The sequence below is a fragment of the Embiotoca jacksoni genome, unplaced genomic scaffold, assembly GCF_022577435.1.
Source record: "Embiotoca jacksoni isolate LCO1_2020_lvr unplaced genomic scaffold, fEmbJac1.0.p SCAF_17, whole genome shotgun sequence".
NCBI classification, from domain to species: Eukaryota; Metazoa; Chordata; class Actinopteri; family Embiotocidae; genus Embiotoca; species Embiotoca jacksoni.
The window spans coordinates 2,156,431-2,169,812 of record NW_027185307.1 but is presented as its reverse complement, the minus strand read 5'-3'; the positions used below and the strand labels follow the sequence as shown (position 1 = coordinate 2,169,812).

General features: G+C 46.1%; 1 protein-coding gene across 2 annotated transcripts in view; it reads left to right on the top strand.

The window, feature by feature from the left end:
• Positions 1–12,767, top strand: part of zcchc2 (zinc finger, CCHC domain containing 2) — a 28,850-nt gene extending 16,083 nt beyond the window's left edge. Inside the window, exons 5-14 of one of the 2 annotated variants that reach the window (XM_069151251.1) lie at positions 943–1,043; positions 2,647–2,750; positions 3,581–3,643; positions 4,408–4,468; positions 4,575–4,698; positions 5,983–6,047; positions 6,205–6,278; positions 7,208–7,318; positions 7,397–8,965; positions 9,845–12,767. In XM_069151251.1, the coding sequence (XP_069007352.1) occupies positions 943–1,043; positions 2,647–2,750; positions 3,581–3,643; positions 4,408–4,468; positions 4,575–4,698; positions 5,983–6,047; positions 6,205–6,278; positions 7,208–7,318; positions 7,397–8,965; positions 9,845–9,906 (2,334 nt within the window). In that variant the 3' untranslated portion in view covers positions 9,907–12,767. Of the gene's footprint in view, positions 1–942; positions 1,044–2,646; positions 2,751–3,580; positions 3,644–4,407; positions 4,469–4,574; positions 4,699–5,982; positions 6,048–6,204; positions 6,279–7,207; positions 7,319–7,396 lie in introns of both variants that reach the window. The other variant, XM_069151249.1, reaches the window with a different exon arrangement.
• The last annotated feature ends 615 nt before the right edge of the window (positions 12,768–13,382 follow it).

Below are 13,382 nucleotides of genomic sequence, written 5' to 3'. Positions count from 1 at the left end.
TAGTTCAATAAATAAATAGACCAAAAAAATGAGAACTAAAATATTTCTGTGATGCATGATTTTTATCGAAGGAAGTGATTAAATATTCACTCCTTTATCAGGTAGTGCTTGAAAAAAATAAAAAATTTCTCTCGACTTTCTAATTCCTGTAATTTTATGCAAAAAAAACTGACATAAAACTCTGGAAATTACATCGTAGAATCAAACAAAATCAAACATGTTTGATCGCAACAATAACAAGAAAAACCTCAATATCCTGGAGCGACTGACTAATACAGGCAAAATGCAGACTCAGCGAAATGAAGGTCCAGGTCAGAGTAGGTCGGAGATCCGGCCTCGGATATATTCTCTATTGGAACAGCTCAGTTGTCCAGTTAATGAAGAGCAGGTTTGCTGTCGCCGCCTCAGTTTCAGTTTGTGCTGTTGTGCTTGCCAGAACTTACTGGGACACGTTAATGCAGCGGAGCCGCCGTCGGTGGCGTTAATCAGAAACACCGGTGCTTTCCCTGCTACGACAACTCAAAACAGCCGCGAGGGAAAAAGACTCATTTGACCTATTTTTTTCCTGCCTTTTATGAAAACCAGATATTTGGATACCAAGATGTGTTTCAAAATGTTTAGCTGCTAAAGAACAGGAGAAAATGAGTTCATACAAATGTAATACACACCTGAAATTGAAGGTACAATTAGATTATCACATATTAGTGAGTTTATCAGTGTACATGTGATCTCGAACAGCGGCAATTTATCAAAATCCTTTAGTGTTTGTTAATAAGGATTTAAATAATCCAGCCACAAGTAAAATAATGTGTTCCTAACACACTGTACCAGCACCACTGAATCCGTTTACTACATACGTTTATACACAAAGTACTTCAGTTTCCCTGCTTGTTGTTGGAAGACCGATGATGACAACATCACCTTCCCTCTTCCTGTCTGCAGCTTCCTAAGGATCAGTGCACCGAGTCTTTTGAGAAGAGCATTCTCAGACTTCTGAACCAGGGGGACCAGTACGAGAGCAGGGAGGTGGAGAAGAACCTCAGGTACTTCTCATTTCATCCCATAATTCACCTGGTGTGTCCACTATAAGACGGGGCAGTGCAGCTCAGGAGGAAGATGTCCTGTAACGAGTGTCAGCGACACGTCATCCTGCTACGTGGGGCGTTTTCATGGCTGGACAGAGTTTTAAAATAATCCAGCTGGACCTGATGGACTTGTTTCAGATCAGATCAGATGAAAACGTTGCAAACTGCAGCCTTGACTGGTCTTTTTATTTTGTTCTCTGAGAACGAGAGGTCAACATCTGTCTCCTTTTACCCCAAAAACCTCCTTTTTCAGGGTCATTTCCTGTCTGTAATAAATCTGGACTACATTCCTCCCGCTGACTGTCACATGATTAAGATGCTTCCCGTCGGCAGAATTATAAGGTGTTATACACTGTTTATACTTTGTTATAGACGATGCTATTATTATTCTTTGTGTTAGTTGTGTTTGGTGGATGACATCCACTGATTACTGTTATGCTGGAGGATGATCTGATTTATGGATGTTTGAAGACAGACCCGGGAAGTGTAATTTGCACTCTTGTCTGTGTTGAGGTTTAATGGAGTGATGACTCAGAGAAAGTGTGTAATGTTTGACACCAGCTGTGGCAATCGGGCGCTGGTGGATTTTAGGTGGCTTCACTCTGCTGTGTCTCAGGACGAGCTGCAGTCACTGACCTCCCGTTGGGCTCTTTCTGCTCCTCTTTACCTCACAGTTAGAAAACCTCTGATCTCAGCAACACAGCGTCACTCGGGTTATATTATTATCTCTTTGAAACAGCATCATCTCCCCGCAACACACAGTGTCGGCCACGCTAGACAGGGAGCTTATAGTGTGAGTCTGTCATTGATGGATGGATAGTCAAACACTGAGAGGTTGTTTTTCTTTTCTGGTGTGTAACACACACACACACACACACACACACACACACACACACACACACACACACACAGTGTTCTGTCCACCAGTTTCATGTTCTGTGAAGTGAAACTGAGGAAAGTGAAACTTATCATGGTCCCGCCCACAGCTCAGCTGCAGCACAATCATCTTTGCTGCTTCTGTTTGGAGTCTCTCCCCTTTTATAGGACAGATTTTAATTTGTTATTTAACTTTTTTTGTTCTTTTTTTTTTAACCACACTAATGTCCTGTAACAGTAATTTAACTGCATTGTTTCTCTGTTGCAAGAGACATCAATAGACGGTTGTAGAAGTTTGTGGTCATTAAGATTTCCTTGCATGTTCGGGACCGTTGTGTTGGTGCGGTTCGATCACGGCCACATGAAGCCCGATATTGGAAAAATACAGCAAATTCTTTGAGCATGAAAAATGATGATTATCGTATGATTCCTTCCTGCTTATAGATTCAAAAAGGGAAGTTCATTTTCATTTTACTCTCAGAAAGCTCATTCATTGTCCATCCCTCGCTGTTCCCTGATCACTCAACTCTGAAGGAAACTAAATACTTGTTTCATAGGTGTGTGTTTACAATTAAAATGTGTCTAAGTATGTATTCTGTTGTATCCTGTTGTATTGGTTATGTTTAGGGGGAAAAAGCCGATCCGGCAGATTAACTGGTGTTGTTTCTGCCTTGTCCTCCTCCAGGGAAAAGTTCCTGTCTGCTCCTCCACGTTTCAGACAGACCAGAAAAGTCTGCAGCTTCTTCAACTGTGACTCGACCTACTCCACTAAACCTGCCTGCTGCAGATGTGAGTATCAGACTAAGAAGTTCTTTTCAGAGGAATTCCTCCCCTTAAAACTTGTGCTTCTTTTTTCCTTATTGTACGAGGGTGATTGTGTTCAGAGACTGTTCCTGTTGTGCGTGAACGGTGAGCAGCACCATGACGTGCACAGAGAACAGAGCAGCTGTAACCTGGACGTGACTAGAAGACGCACATCAGATCTTGTTTCAAACTCTGGAAATCTGCAACGGAGACCCTTAAAATACTTCAGGAAGCTTACGGCAATCAAGCAGTTTTAGTTCTCAGTGTTGTTTTTTCAGTTTCATAAATAAATGTGCTGCAAAATCAGTTAAAAACAAATAAAAATAAAAAAAAGTAAGAATGTGATGAGCAGCATGTTGTTGTTTATGACCAGCAGACAAAACCTTAAGAATGTGTCTTCCATGACGTGAATCATTCTTCATCAATGTCTTTGTTGTGTTGAGAGCTTTTTTATTACGTAATTTATCAAGAAAAAATACAAAACATTTGCTGGTTCAAGTCTCTCAAATTTGAGAATTACTTTCATTTTCTTGGTCTCGTGTTATTGTAAATGTAAAACGTTGTGGATTTGGACTGTTTATGGGACAAAATATGACATTTGAAGTCGTGATTAATCGATTAATTGTGTAAACAATCGGCAGATTAATTGATAATAAAAATAGTTGTAACTATGTTTGCTACAGAGTTGAACTAAAGTAGATAATAACATTAATTAAAGTATACCCATCAATGTGTATCCAGTTATTTTTATTATTATCACATTCAGTCATTTCCATGATGGTTTACTTCCTTTTTGTTGTTGTTGTTTGTTTAAGGTAACTGCCAGCCGGTGAAGGTCTACCAAGGAGACTGCTCTGACGCCTCCAGTCAGGAGGAAGGTGAGGAGTGAAATTCTTTTACAACTCATTTCCCACAGTGCTGTTTTTGTTCCTGTGGAGAGAAGCAGCAGCAGAGAGAGAGAGAGAGGACTAAAGAAAACCACAAGAGTGTTTCTAATGGCTGAATGAGGCCTGATTGTCCGGACACACAAAGCGAAGGAGCCCCGGCCGACCCGGCTGCAGTGTCACAGTCGCCATGAAAACTGCCGTTTTATTTTTGGAGGTCGTTTGGAGTCCGTTTCAAATCCTCATGTTTCACAGCTATATTTGCCCCGTCGTGGTGTGCAGGCCTGAGATCAGCAGGAGCCACAGCTCCGGCCGCCTCGTGCTCTGCAGCAGACCTGTTAATGCCACCAGAATTAGTGCATCAGAAAAAGTCCTTTCTGAAGCTGTCGGTTTGATGAGATGGTGACGTGTTGTAAATATACACGGGACATGTTGGTCTTCCTTTGACTGAAAGAAAACATATCACTATTGTTCATGAGAATATGATTTATCAACATCTGACCTGAACTGGTGCTTTGATCTGACCTGCCCACTTCTCAGTGGACTTTTATTTTATTAATAATTAATACTAAAGGGATGATAATGCCTCACATATCTGCTGCTATTCTGTCTCCTCCAGTTTGTTCATCCTGAATATGTTCTTTGCAGATCTATCATTTTACTTTCCACCTTGTTTGTTGAACATCAAGTGAGAAATGTTGAGGTATAATTGTGCTGAATCCGGTCCGCTCTGTAACGTGTGGTTTTTTTTCTGTCAGATTCGGAGTCGTACGTTCAGGGACACAAGAAGAAGCCCGGGTCCAAGAGTCCATGTCAGACGTGAGTAGACGGTCTGGTGAGAGCAGGATGTCACCAGAAAGTAGATGATGAGTACGAACACAGGCAGAGATGTTGGTTTGTAAAGCCGCCCTCTCCTCTCTGACAGTCTGTCTGGTGCCAAAGGCTCCCAGGGGGACGTCCGGAGGGGGGGTCACACCGCAGAGCTCAACGGCCCAGCAGAGAGGAGGAAGAAGAGCAGCACGCTGAGGAGCAGCCAGGACCCTGAGCAGGTGAGGAGAACAGTAGCTCCTCCCACTGCTGCTCTCACCATCTTCCTCCCTCTGAAGTGTGTCGGGTGATTGAGAAAGTTCCTTCTTACCGTCTCATCTGCATTCAACTGAAATACACGACCATCTCAGGAAGTTCATCACAAGACCTGAATCATCTGTCTGACACAACATCTCGTTTCCTCATTCATACACAACCAATCAAAGGGCACCCTTATGTCGTCAGAGGATCAAGATCCTGATTGGACATCAGTTTATTACGGAAGTCCTTTTAAGATTTAATGATCATCAGCTTAGAATAAAATCGACTATCGGCTCCTCTGCACAGAAACAGGAAGTGGAGGTTTCTGCCTTCAATGTAAATACAAATAATCTGAACACACTGAACGAACATTTATATCACTGGGATCATATACTGAAGATTATTTCTGAGCAACATGCAGTTAAAAAAAGACAGACTGCATGTGGCCCAGTTTTATTGTGTTTTCACGGTGCTTCAGTTGTAAAGATAAAACTGATTACATGTTGGACTCTAATCATTTCTATTCTGTCCAGACAGCTTTTTATATATATATATATGTATATAAATTTTAAATAATCAGAATCATTCAGACTGGGTCGGACTGCAATGTTCCAGTTTGAGTGCTATAAATAAACTCGCGTCTTATATGTTGGATTTAATCTTCTGCTGCCGCCAGCACTTTGTCCCGCTCGGTTTTATTGGTGTAACTCACGGTGGGATCATCGTTAAAGGTGAAGTCTCCGGTTCTGGAGGAAGATTGTTGACTTTTAAACTCATAAGCCAAACAAATACACAGCTCCCTTTAGTTTCTGTGGGAGGGAGGGAGGGAGGGAGAGAACTGCTGATCCAGCACATCCTCCGTCTCTCTCTGTCATAATAAAGCTTTAACACAGCGTCTGCTGGATCTCAGTTATTATTCTAAATAATATAGAAAGTTTATCCAGCTCAGTGGTTTTAATTCACTTTATTTATGACGTCTCTTTTGGAGGTACATCCTCCTTTGGGCTCCACAAAGGCCTTTACTTTCATTATTATTATTATTATTGTGATTACAAAATGTGTAACCCAAACCACCTCTCTCCTGCAGACTGATCCTGCTACTTTCTGGTGAACAGGTTTAATGTCGAGCTCCTCGAGCATCGATACTGATATTAGGGAGTAAAACAATTCTGATGCTCACTGATATTGTCCGTTAATTATTTCTATTTATACTCCATATTACAATACATGCTTCTTGATGATCTGACTCCTGATGTTTCTCACAGGATTCTGAGAAGAGAAGTCACGCGGCCGCTAAACCCAAGAGCCGAGTCCCTCCCTCCTCCGACAGGTAGGCCGGCGAGCGTCAGCGTTCAGGAAACCACAATCAGAAGAGACGTTTCTGTTTCATCTGCCCGTCACACAAACGTTTTACCAACATGTTGAGTGACGGTCCGTCTGTACGTCGTCACTCTGACTGCTTCTCTTTCATCTCTGCCTGTTTTCAGGGACAAGGCGAAGGGCAAGGCGGCCATGTTTGTGACCAACGGTTTGGTACCGGGCCTGTCGCCTCGGAGGAAAGGTGAGTGTGAGGACGGATGGATGTTGTGTGTCGGATGGCTGTGAGCAGGTCCACAGAGCAGCGACGCCTCAGTGGGACCACACGGGTCGAAGAGCCGCGCCGAGTTCTGACCGCCGGTCGTATCCAGATTGCGTCCGGACGAATAAAATAAACATGAAGTGAGATTTTTCCAAATCGGATCCAAACCACATTCAGACTGTTTGGATTTCTGCTGCTTCAGACTGGACTTCTCGTCTCACTCTTAACGTGTCTTTTGTTTCTGTCCCCGCAAAACTGGATTGAAACTTTTCGAAACGTGACAGTTTATCAAGAAAAATCTCACGGTGTGGTTACCACGGCAACCAATGCAGATAGGTTGGTGAAATAAATCCGGTTTGCCTGCAGTCGGAACGGTTTCACTGTTATTTATTCATCCTCGCAGCTTTTTATTAACTTTGACGACGCGTCCTCACTGACGTCCTCGCTGTCCTCGCTGACGTCCTCGCTGTCCTCGTTGACGTCCTCGCTGACAGCGGAGGAAGTTGTTGGATTCTGCAGGTTCCACCGCCGTTGACAGATTAGTGAAAGGCTGACGACGGTGCAGCAGCAGCACCGTCCCGTCTCCAGAGAAAAGACGTCATCTTCCACTCTGCTCCTGTTGCAGCTCGACCTGCTCACTTCTTTCTGAACATCGTTAAACTTCGTCTTTCCGTGCGGTTCATCCTGCTGATGTGGAGGGTTGCGTTCATGTCCGCGATCACCGCTTCTGTCTCGGTCTGTTTTAAAGTAGCATCAGTCCGTGGACGTGAACGCGATGTGATCTGCAGCAGCTGAGCTCTCTGCTGTTCCTCCTGCTGACTCACCATCAGAGGAACATGCAGCCACACTAGATGGATGCTCCGTCTCTGATGTTGAGTCGTTTGTAGTTTTGACCCTTCGTGTTGTTGCAGACGGTTCTGGTCCGGATACGTTCGGTGAAACTTCCTCAGAAAGCTACAGCTCTCCATCCAGCCCTCAGCACCGAGGAGAGAGCCTGGACAGCGAGGACGACAACAACAAAGGTAAACGGGCACAAATACAAACACACAAACTGTGCGATGGTTCGTCTTCGTGCTCTCTCACCGTCTTCTGTCTCTCAGACACCGACAGCCACTCTGATGACTGCAGCAAAGGACCGGGCCGCGACATGTTCCTCCCCCACCGCACCGAGCCAGCTGTGGTGGGCGAGGTGTCCTCTGTCCATCCTCTGTCCTCCAACAACCATCAGATGGAGGCGCTGTGCCCGGAGACCAGCGCAGAGTTCCCCCCGCTGTCCTTCATGCACCCTCTGCCCTATGTGCTCCCCAACGGGGCCTCGGACTCCGGGCTCCCGCTGGTCCCTCCTCCCAGCCAAAGCGTCGTCCCCGAGGGGAAGCCCTCGTCGGGGACTCTGATGATGCAGATGCCCCTCGTGCCTCCAGCCGTCCCGGGTCCTGGACTCGTGGGAGACCCGGAGAAGAGGGACGGGCTGCCGACCTTTGGGATCCCACCAATCGGCCTCCTCCCTCCAGTAAGTCCTGCTGTGCAGCCTCTGGTCCAGAGGTTTAAAACAGCTGACGGAGCTCCGGGGGGGGGGTCTGGTCCGGGCGCTCTGCAGGCTCCCCACCAGGCCCCCGTCAGAGCCATGAGTGCGATGACTCCCGGCCCCGCGTCCTACTCTTCTCCTCTGCTGCCCTGCCAAGACCCCGCCGGCGTCGGCTCCGTGGAGACTTCACACGCCAAGCACCCTGGTCTGACCTTACCGCCTGCCATGCCTTCTCCCTACACCCTGCCCCCCGTCCCCACCTCCGTCATGCCCGGTGTCGTAGCGCCGGTGGCCCCTGGGATAGCGCCCTCTCCTGGACACGTACAAGCCGCCGTTCCTCCAGCCGTGCCCACGCACACCCCCGGCCCGGCCCCGAGCCCCAGCCCGGCGCTGACTCACAGCACGGCTCACAGCGACTGTACATCCTACAGCAACAGCAGCGCTTCCTGTGGAAGTGCCTCCGTCGTCCCCGGCAACCCCATTAATCTTCAGCAAAGCCAGCAGCAACAAGTGGCCCCCCAGCAGCCAACCCCACCGCAGCAGCAGCAGCAGCAGCAGCCGATGGGCTGCGGGACCTGTGGTTGTCATAACAACTGCGGCAGCCGAGGCAGCAACAACAACAGCGTGAGCGCCGCCTCCAGCTGCCAGGCGCCGCTCTTCTTTCCCGCCCACCAGATGGCAGCAGCGGCCCGCCAGGTGTTCAGCGTTCCTCCGCATCTCTTCCAGCTCACCAGCCTGTGCAGTAACAGCTACCTCACCCAGGCCCACCCTCCTCACCAGGCCAATGGAGCCGCCCCCCTGCCCCCCTTCTTCCCCACCGCCCCCCCTCCTGCACACCCTCCCCCGTACCTCCACACCCACAACCACGCAGACGTGCCATCGCACATGCTGGGCACGCAGGCTGCAGCCGTGGCCGCCGCCGCCGCCAGCTACAGCCTCCAGCAGCAGATGGCGCCGGCGGCGTCGTTCTGCCAGCGCGTCTACCAGCACGTGTACCCGAACCCTCTGGGGCTGCTGCCCGCCGCCACGCTGGCGGGAGGGGGGGTCAACAAGAAGAACGGAAACGTGTCCTGTTATAACTGCGGCGTGAGCGGCCACTACGCGCAGGAGTGCAACCAGCCCTCCATCGACGCCACACAGCAAGGTAACACAGACACATCACAGGCAGCAACATCTCACTCCCGCAGAACACTCAGCGGGCGTCCGGGCCGACAGCCGGCCCGACATCCGGCCCGACACTCAGCCCCCACCAGGAGAAGTTAGGGCTCCTGTATTTCAGCTGCGCTGGGTTCGCTCCGTCAGTGTTGTCGGAGTCGGGCGGGTTCCAGGTCCGAAAATCAATCACTGCAAAAAGCACCGAAACATCCAGCGGTGCCTTTAAGATTTAAGAACATTTAGAAGGAAGATGGACCCCGACCACTTTCTTCACTTCAGCAAAATCACCTGAGTCATGAACTGCTTTTGCATTTCTGGCAGTAAATTTTAGATTCATTAGATATTACGTAGATCTATTTTTTGCGTCACACCGTTGGTCCGGTCCACTTCCTGCTCAGCCGTGTCAGCTCGCTGCTGCATGTCGGTGGTTCCGTTATTAACTAGAAACCGCCGAGCGGCACCGCTACAACCGGCCTCCGTCGGCAGCCTGTTACAGCCTGATAACAGTGGAGAGCTGCTTAACTCGCTCCACTAGCCAACACACACACACACCAGAGGAGGGCACTCGCACCGCGATCACAGCCACCGCCGAGTAACACAACAATCACAATGTACAACTGTGTCCGTCTCTGTGGGTCCGAGGAACCGACGACACACCGGAGCTGTTTAAATCATTACAGAAACATCGTGTGACGTCATTTAAGGCACTCAGTAATGTAACGTTCACTGATCCTCCATCCTTTGTGTGCTTGACTGCATGTGTGTATGTGTGTGTGTATATGTTTGTGTGTGTGTATGTGTTTGTGTATATGTGTGTGTGTGTGTGTGTGTGTGTGTATATATGTGTGTGTGTGTGTGTGTGTGGCAGGTGGCTTCCGGTTAAAGTACGCAGCGTCCCACATTTCAGAATCACTCGACAACGCCGACTGAGGAAGGAGGGGGGGTGAAGAGGAGTTCCTCGGGTCTTGTTCCCATGGCGACGGTCCTTCCTCACCGTGTGTGAGCACTGTGCCGAAGCTTCTGTGTACTTCAGGAAGAAAAAAAACAACAACAACAACAAAAAACAAACACTTTCTCAAAAAAGAAGGAGCGACCCGCCGAGGGCCGAGTGGACATAGTCTGTAAACATCTTGTTGCCACGGTGATGATGAACTGTCCCGCACACAGGCGCAGTCAGCGTGACTCCCGGTCGCGTCCCTTTCAGTTTGGTTTTGATATTTTTGCACTGAGGGTTGGAAACAAATAACTTATTACTTAATTATTAGGAAGAAAAGAGATTTGTGTTTTGTTTTTACCTTAAAGGTGAGACTTCAGTCTCAGCTGACAAAGTTCTTCTCCACTTCTTTGTAAAGGATTACAGGAGACATGTATTAATGCTTTTTCCTCCTTATGACTGTTCACCGAGGATTTGACCATGTGGCTGAATTGTACAGCAGTTTTCAAAGATTAGGAATCAAAAAAAAGGAAAGGAAATGGATGTGTATGTCTGTTCAGGGTTTTTTGAATGTACACCTCAGAAACGTCTGACGCCATCAGAGCAGATGGATTTCATGCTTTTTCTGCCACTCGATACCTGTTTGGTTGGAAGGTAATTGCTGCTTTGTAAATTCATTTTTATCATGATTTTCACATTTTTAATCGTAGTTTTACTCGGTGAGATGCATTTATAGCAAAGCTGGAACACTAAAGTGCACTGAAGCAGTCGGCATGGCAACCAAGTTGACGTAAACATGGCTTTGTGACCTGATCGGCGGTATTTTTTGGTCAACTTTAGTATTTCAGCTTGTTAGGGTTAATGTTTTGGAGTGAATGAGATCCCTCAGTGTTTTAGGAGGAAGAGAAGAGGAGATCTTCAACGACAGCACCTGACACACAGCAGCTGTTCAGCCCCGTTAACCTGCAGTCTAAACCCAGGGCAGAACGCATCGGTAGATTCATGCTCTCCTGCAGATGAAGCTCGTTATCTTTACTCGCCCTGAAAAAAAAACTTTGAGGATTCTCAGTTTGCTTCAAACAAACTAAAAACGCACGACGTCGTCCAGTCGCGTCTTCGCCGGTCCGACTGAACTCACGTCTTTTATTTAATTCAGCAGCTGATTGGTTGTAGAAGATATCTGATGTGAGTTAGATTAAAAGCGGAGGCACCGGGAGCAGAAACGTTAACCGTTGTACCAGGAGGAGTTCACACCGTGGCCCCTTCAGGGATTCTTGGTGGTTCAATGATGGAAATGAACAGAAGCAGTTGGATGGAAACGACCCGATTGTCGGTTTGAAGCTTCAAAAAACAACAAACATGTAAACTGTGGAGAGAAAAACTGATTCTGGATCTGAATGAATCTGAAAGTGTTGTCGTTTTGATCGCTGAACAGTTTTGTTCTGTTTTTTTTAGATGATTGACAGCTGATAATTGACAGCTGATGACATTATGTGTCAGAGCCGTCATAGTGTAGCCCGATCGGACCTGACGCAGCGAAGCCGAGGGAGAATGTGGAGCCCCAAAGTGTTCAGCAGATAAAAACAAGACATGAAACGATTCAACACACTTCACGTATAAAAAAGAAGCTTTTTATTACGGATTTTTTTTTTTTTAAATGTTCTTTTAAAATAAAAGTCTGTATTTAATGATGTCATTAGACCCACTGTCACTATTTAAATGTCATTTTTCATGACAGCGGTTTTTGTCCCTTCTGGACCTTTTCAGCCAATCACTGCCAACCTGCCCTTTAAAGCCAGTCAGCTGCTCAACAACACAAACTCTATAAAGACAAAAAGAAAACGGCAGGAGCTCCAAAACTCTGCTCGCATTTTACTCCAAGTTGAATTGTTTTCCATAAAACTTTAGGTTTCACTCTATATTTATGTTTGTTTTGTAATATTTTAGATATTTAATATTGAATAGTTTAGGGTTCCATATGAGAGTTTATGAGATGAGATTGAACATCTACTTTAGGAGGATGTGTTTCTGTGTTTTTCTCTGAAGATGACACTAAATCGTTTGATTTCTTTTTTTAATTTTGTAAAAGCCATCAGATTTCTGTTTGATGATGTTTGATTTCTGCTCGTTGGTGTTTTCAGGGCTTTGTGGTGGACGCGCTGCGTATGTGTGCGTGTGTGTGTGTGTGTGTGTGTGTGTGTGTGTGTGTGTGTGTGTGTGCGCGTGTGTGGTGTGTGGTGTGTGTGCGTGTGTGTGTGTGCGTGCGTGTGTGGTGTGTGTGTGTGTGTGTGTGTGGTGTGTGTGCGTGTGTGTGTGTGGTGTGTGTGTGTGTGTGTGTGTGTGTGTGTGGTGTGTGTGCGTGTGTGTGTGTGTGTGTGTGTGTGTGGTGTGTGTGTGTGTGTGTGTGTGTGTGTCTGCTCAGCCTACTGTCAGTGCGTTAGTTAAATATTGATCTATGCATCACACTGTGTTTCCCTGATGGTTCGAGATGTTTGATGTAAATGTGTTGAATCAACCTGCTGATGGACTTTCAAACATTATTCATGTTCCCAAAACTGTTTTCCCGAATAAACAAAGTTCTTCCTTTCGTTGAAGACTTGAAGATCCTGCTGAGTTGTGGGATCGACCGGTGGGCAGTCTGGTGTACATACTGTGTGCTTGTGTACTCTGTGCTTTGAATAATGCTGTACTGTAAAGGGTCCCCGTGCTGCCGCCCTCGGCCGCCCTGTTTACTGTACTCTTTGATATCCACGTACTGGAAAGGTCAAATATATTTCTAGAGCGGAATTTGGATTTCATGCAAATTGTTGATCTGGGTTTTTTTTCCTGTAATTAAAAGCAATAAATATAAAAAAAATGGAAATGACATTTGTTGTGATTTATTTTGGATTTATTGGTGGAAGATTTTAATCTTTGACTGCATTTGAAATAAACTTTTAATCTTCATTATTCGACTTCCTGTAAGTTAACCCTCCGCATGTGATCAGGTCTTCCGTGACCCAGTTAAAAAAAAGTTTTGATCAAAAATTGGGTAGTAATATATATATATTACGCTTTATAAAATATCAAACCAGACACATTTGTTTTATTTTAAATGGTTTCAAAGCTATGACAGGCATAAAGACATTTTCCTATGATCTTATTTATCATACAAATAATACACAATTTTGGCTTCTTTTTTACTCCATTTTTTATTTCTATTTCATAAAAATGTGGTCTATGGACCATAAATTTAAATAAAATTGTGTAAACAATGTTTCAATGAGTTGGAATGAAGTTAACAGACGAGGTTTGACTGAAACACCTTTGTGATGAATTGTCCATGTCCTCGTGTCTCTCGAAGACCATCGAGGTTAAAGGAACTCCTGAAGCAAGGGATCGGATTTGAGCGAACGTCTGACGTCACGGTGAGCGTTTTGCGTCACTTCCTGTTACAAATGTTAACCTCGTGCTGGATTTCTCTGCTATTTCA